Here is a 12212-nt window from a genome sequence, read left to right on the forward strand (position 1 = left end):
AAGATGCAGTCCTGTCCTGCAAATGCATTTCTAAAGTACATTAATTCAGAATGGATGCAGGGGTAGCAAAGTATAACATATTAAATGACCAGTTTCTTAGAGGTCAGCATTTAGAAATATTAACACATAAAATGTTTAAGTGGGATGTAAAATATCACAGAGTATAAAGTGGAAAAATAGTATCAAAACGGTCATTGACAGAAAATTAACAACTCATCACAACTACTTTCAGAAACAGAAATATTTGTAATTAGTAATTAGATGAATTGCTAACTTCATTTGTTCTCCAAAGTCTAGGAATTCACTTGGGAACTATATCAAAGAAGGTTAATTAAAAGACTAAAATATCTAGCACATATATTTTTATACCTAGTAGTATACAATAAAAACTAGTTACTTAAGAGCAGTCATTACATATCCCATAATTTTAGTCAAAAGTGACGTTGGCAAAATACACTTAAGGGTGTGCTGCTTACCTGGGGTTGTGTCTTCTGGGATGTCAAAAGAGTACACGGGTCTGGAGAACTTGGGTGTGTGGTCATTCACATCACTGACAGTGATGTTAATTCTCATATCTGAGGACTGAAGGCCATCATCTGCCCGAACCAGCAAGGAGTATTTGGAACGGCGTTCCCTGTCCAACCGCTTGGTTGCTATCAGATCTCCAGATTCGGGGTCAATGCGGAAACTGTCATCAGCTCCACTAATGATAGTGTACGTGACCAGAGCATTCGCACCCTAAGAAAAAGACCCATATCTGAACGTGTTAGAAGTAGAAAAGTAAGAGCACCATTCTTTATGTTGAATATGTATTTGACAAAGTGAGGCTTTGGGCTTTCCTTTATAAGATATTAAAAGATTTCAAAAGATAACCACCCAAAGTAGTATATTACATAGTCTTTCAACACCTATCCATTAAATAACAGAAAATATCAGCCATCAGTATAAGATATATATCTTTTAACTCATAAAATATACACATAGAAAAAAGTCAAGTTGTCGCTACAGAAAATACAAATGACACTACTACTAATCGCATGACCAGAGGATCTGCTATAGGCTTGCTCTGTGCCAGGCACTGTGACAGCATTATGTATGCATTATCTCACTTCAGTTCATGACTCCATGAGGTGCCATTTCACAAATGAAGACAGTGGGTTCTGAGATGCTAGGTAACTTACAGAGTCACACTGCATCAGTTAGCATGGATTTCAAATCCAACTCTGCCTGACTCTGAGTTCATGATCATTCTGATTCAGTATGAGAAGGTAATTAAATGAGGCAAGTACTAAATGGGGGAGGCTTTAAATAACCACTGTAAGAACCAAGTTGATTTCTTTAAGGAAGATAATAATGGAGAATGTGTATGGACTGAACTGGGGTTTGTAGAATGGCTTCCTTCTTTTTGTTTGTTTGTTTGTTTGTTTTTTTTGTAAAGCAAAGTCTAAGGGAATATTTGAGTTTAAGCAAAAGTGCAGAAGAAAGGAAAATGATGTGTTTGGCTTACTCATTGTTAAACAGTTTGTTAGAGGAAAGAGTTTAAATGAAAAATAGAAGAAGGTCAAACCAAACTCTTGGTTTGGTTATGGGTATATTTTGGAGAATCTCAACTGCAACACAAATTGGTTTGAATTTTATGGCCAAGAAAACACTAATCTTGGCTTAATTGGAAGCAATCTTTCAAGGCTGTTGATAATGTAGGAGGGACTAGAGTGGGAAGATGCCAGAGAAGGGAAAGAGTGAGGAGAGTTTGGACCCAAAGGACTGGGGCTTCATTTCCTCAAGGTGAAACCTTCTACAATCTATATGGTTTGAAGTTCCAAGTCCATGTTCTGTAGAATGAGAGCGGGTGATTTCTTGTGTTCTCTTAGACCTTTGAGCTGTGACCCTCAAAACATGAAATCTAAACTAGAAAGTTAGTAGGGGACATGAAAAGGTTGAGAAAAACGGTACATTCATTCAGTGTTCACTAAGTGCTAAATACTGCCCTAAGCGCATCACTTGATGGGCACTCACTGAGTTTAAAGGGCAGGTTTCAAGAAAGATTAGATATTAGCAAAGTCAAAAATAAAGAAGTTTAGAAGAATTAAAATTAAAGAACCCATGTGGACTTGATGATGGGGAATGCCGACCTCCTAGTATTTTAAAATATATTCTACATATATTATTTCAAAACATATTTGGTAATACAGTATTTTAAAACATATATTAAATATAAACTTGACAGTACAATGTTGAAATTACAAGCAGTTTGATTTAGATATTTCTTAATTATATTATAATTAAAATACTACATTGAATATTATATCCTGCACTGGATGAGATTTGATGTTTTTGGGGTTGAATCTCTGCTCCACCTTGGTCCTTATACTTAGCCCCAATGAGCTGATGTTTCTTTACTTGGACAATCAGAATAATAACATTACCTGCCACATAGGGCTACTGTGAAGATTAAATGAGTTAATACACGTAAAACACCTAGAATGATCCTTCAGAAAGCATGTAACAGTGATAGCTGTTATCTTTATTCCTGTTTTTATATAATGGATTAAGTTCATTTGATGACTGAGATTCCTGTAAATGAATACTTTAAATGAAAATACAACTGAGTTGCTATATATTGCAGGGAAAAAATATGTTTTCTCATTTCCTATAATACATATATGTTAAGTTTTGACACTGACTTATAGTGTCGGAATTGTTGATTTCAAACAATTACTTTTTTACTTAAATATACTTACATAAAATAAATATCTTTTTTACAATTATTAAGCTCTAGAAATTTATTTATCAAAATATCCGGGATAAGAACTCCCAAGAAGGATATCGGGAAAACCTGAAATTTAGGATTTGTAGACTAGAAGTCTGGCATGCTGGGAGACCACAGCACCCACGGTTTCCATACATCTTTTCCTCCACAGATTAGATGTGTTTTATCCTTCATTACCAAACACATAAGGGTATGATTTCTATAAGCCAAAGACAAAAATACTCTTTCAAAATACATGTTCAGTGGGATTGGCTATATTTTTCTACTGCATTCTTCAAGCCAATCTTAAAATTTAGTAAAGTGAATGCCTCAAAGCACGTTTTAATTTGGTAACGGAATAGCTGAGTTTAACACAAAACCACATGTATCTTGTATATTCAGGTGTACATGGAGTATCTAACGTATTTATTATAATTATATGGTTTAACAAAAACATTCAAATAAGAATTTTAGACTTCTAATCTGACCACATTCTGTACTATTTATTCTGTTTCACTAAGAGTTCCATTGTTCTAGTAAAGCAATCCAGGTATGAAAACAGCTACATTCAATTCTTACCTATTAAAATGGTAAGTGTTTGGAAATTAGGGGAAAGCAAAGAAAAAAAAACAACTTAAAGCTATTACACAAATGGTTTGAAATTTAGATATGTCCTGTCTATATAGTGACAGTCATAATTAATACTCCTAAAGTTAAGATAATTCTTATGAACAGAAACAAAGGCATCAAAATATGTTGATACAACAATCTTTTTATATTCAAAATCAGCTGATGCAGTGAATTAATAGCTCTAGTGAATGTCTGAAAATGTCTGGCCAAGAGTAATGACTTAATTAGGTCTTTTGAAAAGTCTATTTATTTAATATCTAAAATATGCAGTATCAGCAATACCACAAGAAACAAATATCGTATTTCAGTTGCTGTGCAGTGGAAATAATGCTGGTTGAAAACATGCTACTCTCCTGAGGAACCACAGAGACAAAAGCACGTGGAAGGAATTCTAAAAGTAAATAGCTATAAATTGCAAATGCATTTTACAACCTTAAGTAGTATTTTCAAAAACAAGTATGGTACTCTGAAACAAAGCTTGAGTATCCTGGCCCATTACAAGCATAATAATTCTGTTTATAAAAGGAAACAAGAGACTGACAAAGTCATGTGCTTCTGAAAGATGTGTATCTTGGTCCAACATATGTTTCAAATGATATTTAAATTAAGTTCAACATGTACATGTTGCTTCCTAAAACTGATTCCTTTACCCAGGCATTATTCTCCAGTGCCCAACTAGAGTTTCTCTAACATACTAATACTTAGATGTTTGATTTAGTCATTAAGGAATTGTGTATAAATAATAATTTATTGACACATAGTTTGCTAATAGCTTACATAATATTAGTGTTTTAAATAATTCTATTGATCTTTTAAGACCAATCCACTGGATAATTGTGCAACAATTTAATGCTGACTGCAAAGCTAACTAAAAGAAATCCCTTGCATTCAATATTGAGTTCTATTCATACTAGAGGAAGAAAAAAACAGCCATGATTTGGTGAGAGAAAACACTTCAAATATATATACATATATATTTTTTTTCAAATTCAACTAAGAGGTAAAAATCTGAGGATAGAGTAGAAAATAGAATGAAGGTTTATCTAAAAGCATTAATATTAATTTTTTGCAAGCCACTCAAAAAAGGAAACAACCAGATTCTGAATGCCATAGAAAGCTGAGGTATCCATTCCAGCTGGCATAGGGCCAAAGAAATATTGATTCCTCATGTCATGAGTTGACAGAGTCAGCAATCATTTAAAGGCTCCTAAAAATTTTTAAGAAAAAACATATTCAAGAAGGAAAGCAACCTCATGAGCTTAATCCTTAAAAACATAATAGTCCAAGAGCAGTTTTACAGAAATATCTTCCTTTCTTTTAAAGTTGTAGGTAAACCTCCTTCCTCCCTCCCATCTTCTCCTGCCTTTCTCTCCCCGCCCCACCCCATCAAGAGATTTGATTACAAAGTACTTGGTGATTTTTATGCCTTCAGGCATAAAACTCAACCTCCATTTCCCTTTTCTGTACAACCTTACACTTTCCTGTCCATTAAACTCCACACCTTGTCTCACCCCAAATGCACTTCTTACTTATCCTAGATATCATCATTTTACATTTCAGTAGCTTTTAATACTAGGATGTCTAAGTGATAACACCTACACAGTTACTTACAATTTTTTTTTTTTACTTAAAAAATAAGCTCAATAGAAATAAAACAAAGTGCATTAAAATAATTTTGATATAAATACCTAAAGACATAAGGACCTTCCCAGCTTTCCTCAGATCTCACTGTAAATATAAACATCTCAAAAGATAAACTTGAAGGCAAGTATGCATGCACGTGCACACACAGCAAAGCTAGATGGAGAAAAATAAACAGGCAGGCAGCACTTTATTTGTAGTAAACCTTATTTGTCATAACTTGAAAAACAGAGGGGCATATAAAATTATAATACTATAAACATCATAGTATTGTTGTCTCTTTCAAATAATCAGTTCTTAAGAGAATAGCATATCCCATTAGGATATTTTTTATCATAATTAACATGATTATTGCTTCGCTCTTTGAATAAACCACTTAAAATATAGGAAGTTTGTTTATCTCATTCCTATTGAAAGAATAACCAATAAGAGTCATTACAGTTACAATTATTTAATGTGAATTGTCTTTAAAAAAATTTATTAATGTTTATTCACTTTTGAGAGAGAGAGACAGAGTGCGAGTCAGGGAGAGAGAGGGAGACATAGAATCTGAATCAGGCTCCAGGCTCTGAACTGTCAGCACAGAGCAAGACGCAGAGCTCAAACCCACGAACCATGAGATCATGACCTGAGCCGAGGTCTGACATTTAACCTACTGAGACAACAGGCACCCCACGGGTGCTTTTTTTAATTTTTTTTTCTTTTTCTTTTTTATTTTGTTTGATTCTTCACATATTTTTTTTTTCTTTTTTGGTTTTTATTTAAATTCCAGTTAGTTAACATACAGTGTAATATTAGTTTCAGGTGTACAATTCAGTGATTCAACACTTCCACAGAATACCCAGTGCTTATCACAATACGTGCCTCCTAAATTCCCATCACCTGTTTAACCCATCCTCCCACCTACCTCCCCTCTGGTAGCCATCAGTTTGTTCTCTATAGTTAAGAGTCTGTTTCTTGGTTTTCCTTCCTCTTGTTTTTCCCTATGATTATTTTTTGTTTGTTTCTTAATTCCACATATAACTGAAATCATATGTTGTTTGTCTTTCTCTGACTGACTTATTTTGCTTAGTATAATACTCTCCTGCTCTACCTATGTCATTGCAAATGGCAAGGTTTCATTCTTTTTATGGCTGGGTAATATTCCATTGTGTATGTATGTACACACACACACACACACATCTTCTTTGTCCATTCATCAGTTGATGGACATTTGGGGTCTTTCCATAATTTGACTATTGTTGATAATGCTGCTATAAACATTGGGGGGCACGTATCCCTTTGAATTAGTCTTTTTGTATTCTTTGGGTAAATAGCTACTAGTGCAATTGCTGGATCATAGGTTTACTACTTTTCTAAATAAAAGTTAATCAAATTTTATGAATTGAGCTAGCCAAATATATATTATCAATGAAGAGTTTTAAGAAAATGAAGTATTTACGAAATAATAGCTGATATAGCTATAAATAATAATATAGTCACATAACTTTTAAGGTAGCTGGAATTATGAAAGAAAAATTCTTAATTGTTAAAAAGGATATAGCAGGCCCAAATTAGAGTCCCTTGTGCTAAGCCTTATGTTAACAAACCAAGACTTAATACTTAATCTATTTGCAGTTTCAACTCCTTGAGGAATTTAACTTTTAACCAGTCAACATGGAATTACCTGGTCAGGGCTAGTGAGATAATCCACCCAATAGACCCTTTCTGCTCCCCTCAGGAAGGTGACCTTGCCTAAAACAATACATTTGCTAATAATTTCCTGGCCTTCTCTTGGCCAGTCTGCAGTAACATCTGATTGCTGCTGGCATGTTAGGAGGCACATGTTTGTCTTGTTTTGTGTAGATAAAAGTTATTGTTAACAGGGATCTCAGAGGCCAAAAAGCTGCAAAAATTGGTGGGCATGGGTCAAGCACTTAAAAGCTATTGTATATGCTTACCACCTAAATCAAAGACTCGTCTGTTAGAATAAGTTGGTCATGGAATGAATGAGTTAGAAGGACACTAAACCATCTGCTAATCTCAAGCAAATTTCCATGCAGTGAGGTACACTGCACAGTCACCAACCCAGAGCCACATCTCTTTTAGGTATTAGTTTGGCTCCGAGAGACCCAAAAGCTTAGCTGAAAAAAGTAATTATAATAAAGTGGGATGTCTAAAATCTAAAGAGTTTCTGCTACTTTCCGGCACACCTGTTTATTTTATGTCTAAGAACTATGATTCTGGAAGAAATAACCATCTACAAAAACAGCAAAATCTTCTTAAGCTTGTTTTGTGTTCTGAGAACTTGGCTTGGTATCTGTCACCCTGGAAGCCCCAAGATATGGTGGGGCAGATAAGTGGGTCACACCCAATTAGCCAGCCAGATATGGCTGGACAAAAAAATGTGGGTTAAACCCCCTTTGCAGCTAGGGTCCCGCCAAACTGCTGCCAGCCCTCAAAGTAATTATAACCTAGAATTACAGTGGCCATTATGAGGAATGTTCCAATTAGGTAAGATCATTTAAGAAGTGTGTTTAAAAGCTAAGACTCCCAAATCAAAGAAACAGAATGGAATACCTATTTAATTGGCATACAAAAACCTCCAAAAGTCTCCAAATTCCAAAATAGCTTCATTAAAAGATTTGTTGCAAAAGGTTAATGAAAAATTCAAGATACAAAAGGTACCTAAAAACAAAACAAAGCGACAACAACAAAAAATAAGGTTGATGTAAGTCTCACTGCTTCCCTCTATTCTCCTTTATTTGAGTACTCATTCTAGTAATCCTGTGTCTGAATTCCCTTAAGCAAAAGCAAAAGTATGCCAAGTTAATGACCCTAAAGACACCACATGTCTACTCTTGAAGGAGGGCTCTTTGCTAATGGGGATCTCCCAAAGTTGATGGAACTCTGAGGGATTTTCTGGTAAACTGCTGTTTTTCTCTTAAACAGCCAAGGGAAAACCTAAATTAAAATAATGAAAAACCTTGCCAAATTCTGGTAAAATGCTACAGATGGATCCTGGAAAAACTGGAGGAAGCCAGCTAAGGGTAAGAATTCTTGCCAGAGTCAGCTCTCCCAGATCTCCGTCTGTAGCGCCCAGCATAAGGAGGAAAACAAAATATCTTATACATCCTCTTCGGGGATGCCTCTTCATTCCCAGGGGGTTATTCAATACTGCCAGAAATATTTACTGTTTGTTCCAGCTAAAAACTACAAAGTAGTTCTGTGGTCAGAAATTGGCCAAATTGTAGGGCCTGAAAGAACTTTTTTTAGGCCTTCTCCCCTACACTAAAATAAAACTATGAATCCAGAAGGAAAGAAAACCCTTCTAAAGCCCTTGTAAAAGAATTTATGGGTAAATCAACCTATGATGTCATTTAAGTTGCAATCCAATTCTTTGAAGAATTGAGAGCAACTGTCCTTATCTTACAAATCTTTGCAGAACTAAAAATGTAGCTCTAGAGACAGTTGAAGGTTCACTTACTCTTTTTTACCCATCCCAAAGAATCCCCTATTTATCTTAAACTCTCATTTTCACTGTGCCTTTGACATGTGTTAATGTATAAACTTTGGGGAGGTAATTCTTATCAGAATAAAAAAGGGGGAGAAGGTCATTTAGATTTTGAACTAATGGGAAATTTTAAGTATATAGAAGCTATAATGTGTCTTTTTTCTATATTTATATGAGTATATATGTATAATATATATTAAACTTAATTTTAATAATACCATCTGGGAGTAGAGAATTCCACCACCTTTACCTCCAGATAGTATTATTAAAATTAGTTTGTGAACAAAGCTATATTTATTTGACTTAAGCAAATATGTGCTTATACAAACTTAATATTCATAAAAAATTCAAAAATACAATGAAAACTGACTCAAATGCTTTTCAAATCCATGTGATCTAGGAAAATATTCAGTAATAAAGCTAATTCAAGTTTGTTGGTTAATTAAAATATACATGTCCTTAGACTTTTCAACATTGAATATAATACAGTCATGCAAATTTTATTTTACTTGGATTTATTAATCAAATAAGGTCATGTTATCTGTCTTATAAAATTTGTCAGCAATAAAAATAACTTGTGATGATGAAATTTTCATCAATCTAAATGTAATTGTTAAGAAACAGTAAATAAAATAGATATAATTAGTATAAAAAATTTTAGGTAATTTTTTTAGTTTCCTCAAATCTTTTTGGTAACCTGAAACCTTAAAGTTTTACTTGGTTAAGTTAAATGATGAGTCAAGTTATATTCATTGAATATCCAGATCATTTCTAAATAAGGCAAAATACTAAAACATTAGTTATTGAACATGAGCTTATCCACTTTCAGCTTCCTTTTACAGAGAAACTAAAGATAATTAGGTATATTAGTGAACATGTTTATGCTGTGTTGAGAAATTTTCTATGAGGAAGTACATGTTTCTAGAAATTATAAAAAGTGTAAATCTGCCAATCCATAGAATGCTAATGTAAAAGACAGTTTATAATTGCTTACTTCTTAGTTTTCATTAGAAATCAAAGGCTTCTAAGCATTATAAATTCTAATATATGTAACTAAAACTACTAAAAACAAGGGAAAGGAATTTCATGTGTGACCAACACTGGTTAAGATTGGAATGAATTTAATTAAGCAACTGAGTTCTAATATCAAAAGTAAGCTGGTGCAAAATTAGAATTTTGTTTTCTGGGGGCCCCTGGGTGACTCAGTTCGTTAAGCATCTAATTCTTGGTTTCAGCTCAGGTCATGATCTCACAGTTTCATGAGTTCAAGCTCCCTGTGGGGCTCACTGACAGTGAGGAGACTGCTTAGGATTCTCTATCTCCCTCTCTCTCTGTCCCATCCCCCACTTGTGCTGTATCTGTCTCTCAAAATAAATAAATAAACTTTAAAAAAAAGAATTTTGTTTCCTGTCTGTTAAAAAGACAAAATTTTCTTGGTCCAGTGGTCTATTCTTGATAAGTGATTATAAAAAGAATTTTCCTTACTGTTCAAATTAACATGACTAAAAAAAACAAGAATTCTGTGTTCTGTCAAAATAATTTCCCATGTTGTTTTTATCAAGTTTTTGGTTACTGAAACCTAGGACTCTCAATTAAAAGAATTAAATTTTTCTCAGAACCATGAGGTCTTCTATATTTGCTTATGAAGTCTTCAATTGTCACTGGTTAAATAAATAACTGAATATTATTTCATAGTGACATATAGTCTTAATTGCCCAAGTATCTTAAAACCTTTTTGATATTTTTTGACAAACTTCCCCGAAATAAAATTCTAAACAAAGTCTTTTTGACCTTGAATTACTTTGGGATTTTCAAGAGGGTCCCTGAAATATCTCAAAAGATATGATCTCTCTCCTTATAAAAAGATATTAAAGTAGTTAAGTTTAATTGATATATTAAATTATTGTCAAATAAGAAATAATACTAAAGAATTTTTAATGCTATATTTGTATAGATATATGTTATAAGTGTTCCAGAAATAATATAAAATTCCTGGAAACATAATATGTCTTGGAATGTTTTCAGTCATAATGCTAGTTATATTAAAATTACATTTAATATTTTACACATAGAAATAAGCATATTTCTTTGTGAATTACATTGTAGTGACCTCTCACCAGATTTTAATCACAGCCATTTTTAAGTCTTTTGTGATTTATAGACAGTTATTTCATTCTGATGATTTGGCAAAAGTGTTTAATTTTTAAGAAGACTTGTGGAAAGTATTCTAAAATACTGATTTCTGATAAATTTAAAATTAAAAAAATGGGCAAGAATTTCCAGAGCTAATGAAAAAAAAGCTGGATTCAATTAGAACAAGTATTAATTACATGGAACTAAATGAACTAAGGAGGATGATCATAATTCTTCATGACTTTTGTTTAAAACATTGCCAGTTCTTTAGTGTTTTGTTTTAATAGATATAAGAAAACTTTTTTCTTTTCTTTTGTTTTCTTATTTTGCTTTTCTTTTTTACTATGGCCTAGAGCAGAATGGTAAAGTATACCTTTGTAACTAAAGATGAAACGTCTGCTTTTTCTCCCTACCTGATATCTCCAGAATTCAGAAACTATTTTTCTGGCAATATAATTGTTTCATGCAATATTGTTATTTGTTTGCATAAATTCAATGAGGATCCATTCTCTTTTAACAGGACATAATTGGAAATAGTCATAATTAGAAATAGTCTAGTCTAGGCTTTTACTAGAATGTCATATTTGAGAGAGATGTGTGTACATTCAGATATGATCAGTTTTAAGGAACTAGGTTGACTTTATGGAGTCAAGATATCCCCTTGGAAAATTGTCTTTGTACCTTGCTTCCAAGGTTTCAGCAAATTAATCTTAAAAAAGATCTTATATGGTCAGAGAACCTGTGTGGCTCAGTTGGTTAAGCATCTGACTCTTGATTTTGGCTTGGGTCATGATCTCATGGTTTGTGAGTTTGAGCCCTGCATTGGGCTCTGCGTTGACCTGCTTGGGATTATTTCTCTCTCTCTCTCTCTCTGCCCCTCCCCAACCTGTGTGAACTCTCTCTCTCTCTCTCAAAATAAATAAATAAATTTTAAAAAGAATAGCTTATAGGGGCAACCGCTATTTTGGTTGCACTTATGTAAATAATCATAAATAATGCAATTATGTAAATATGCAAACAAATTAGTTTTACTGCAATTATCTTTTAAAAATGGGAGTAACTGTAGAAAGAAAAGTATGTTTGCATTTTTGTAGATATTGGATTCTAGATTCTATTGGATTAGATTCTAGACTGTTAATTGTGTTTGAGGTTTTGTTATACACATGTAAGTACTAGATCCTGCATTGTAGCTTCCTCAAATATCTGGCTACGATTTACCAAAGTAACATTTCCAATTCTCTCTCATCCTTCTGATTTAGACTTGTTAAGAAATGAGACTTCCCTTCAAACTCCTTGGGAAAGACTGTATCAGGTCCTTCTCACTACCCAGATGGCAACCACACTCCAGGGACTTGCAGAAAAATAACTCACATTAAAGAAAACTCCACTTGACAACTGGTCTTGCACAAATGCAGGAGACCTCCAAAGTCAAATTGACTAGGAAGAGAAATAGCCAACATCAAGGTAGATGGCTTCTTCCCAAGATGCCAGATCAAGACTTCACATTCCAACTAAACATAAAACTCTCTCTTTTTTTCCTTCTTTCATTTAATCTGACATTAGCCT

General features: G+C 33.5%; 1 protein-coding gene across 2 annotated transcripts in view; it reads right to left on the bottom strand.

Annotated features, from left to right (window-relative positions):
• Positions 1–12212, bottom strand: part of FAT4 (FAT atypical cadherin 4) — a 177124-nt gene that overhangs the window by 84302 nt on the left and 80610 nt on the right. For both annotated transcript variants that reach the window (XM_086704263.1, XM_025921676.2), the window contains one exon: positions 477–738. In XM_086704263.1, the coding sequence (XP_086560389.1) occupies positions 477–738 (262 nt within the window). The remainder of the gene's footprint in view (positions 1–476; positions 739–12212) is intronic.

Source organism: Puma concolor, chromosome B1 (assembly GCF_028749965.1).
Source record: "Puma concolor isolate L17-30 chromosome B1, mPumCon1.1.hap2, whole genome shotgun sequence".
NCBI lineage: Eukaryota > Metazoa > Chordata > Mammalia > Carnivora > Felidae > Puma > Puma concolor.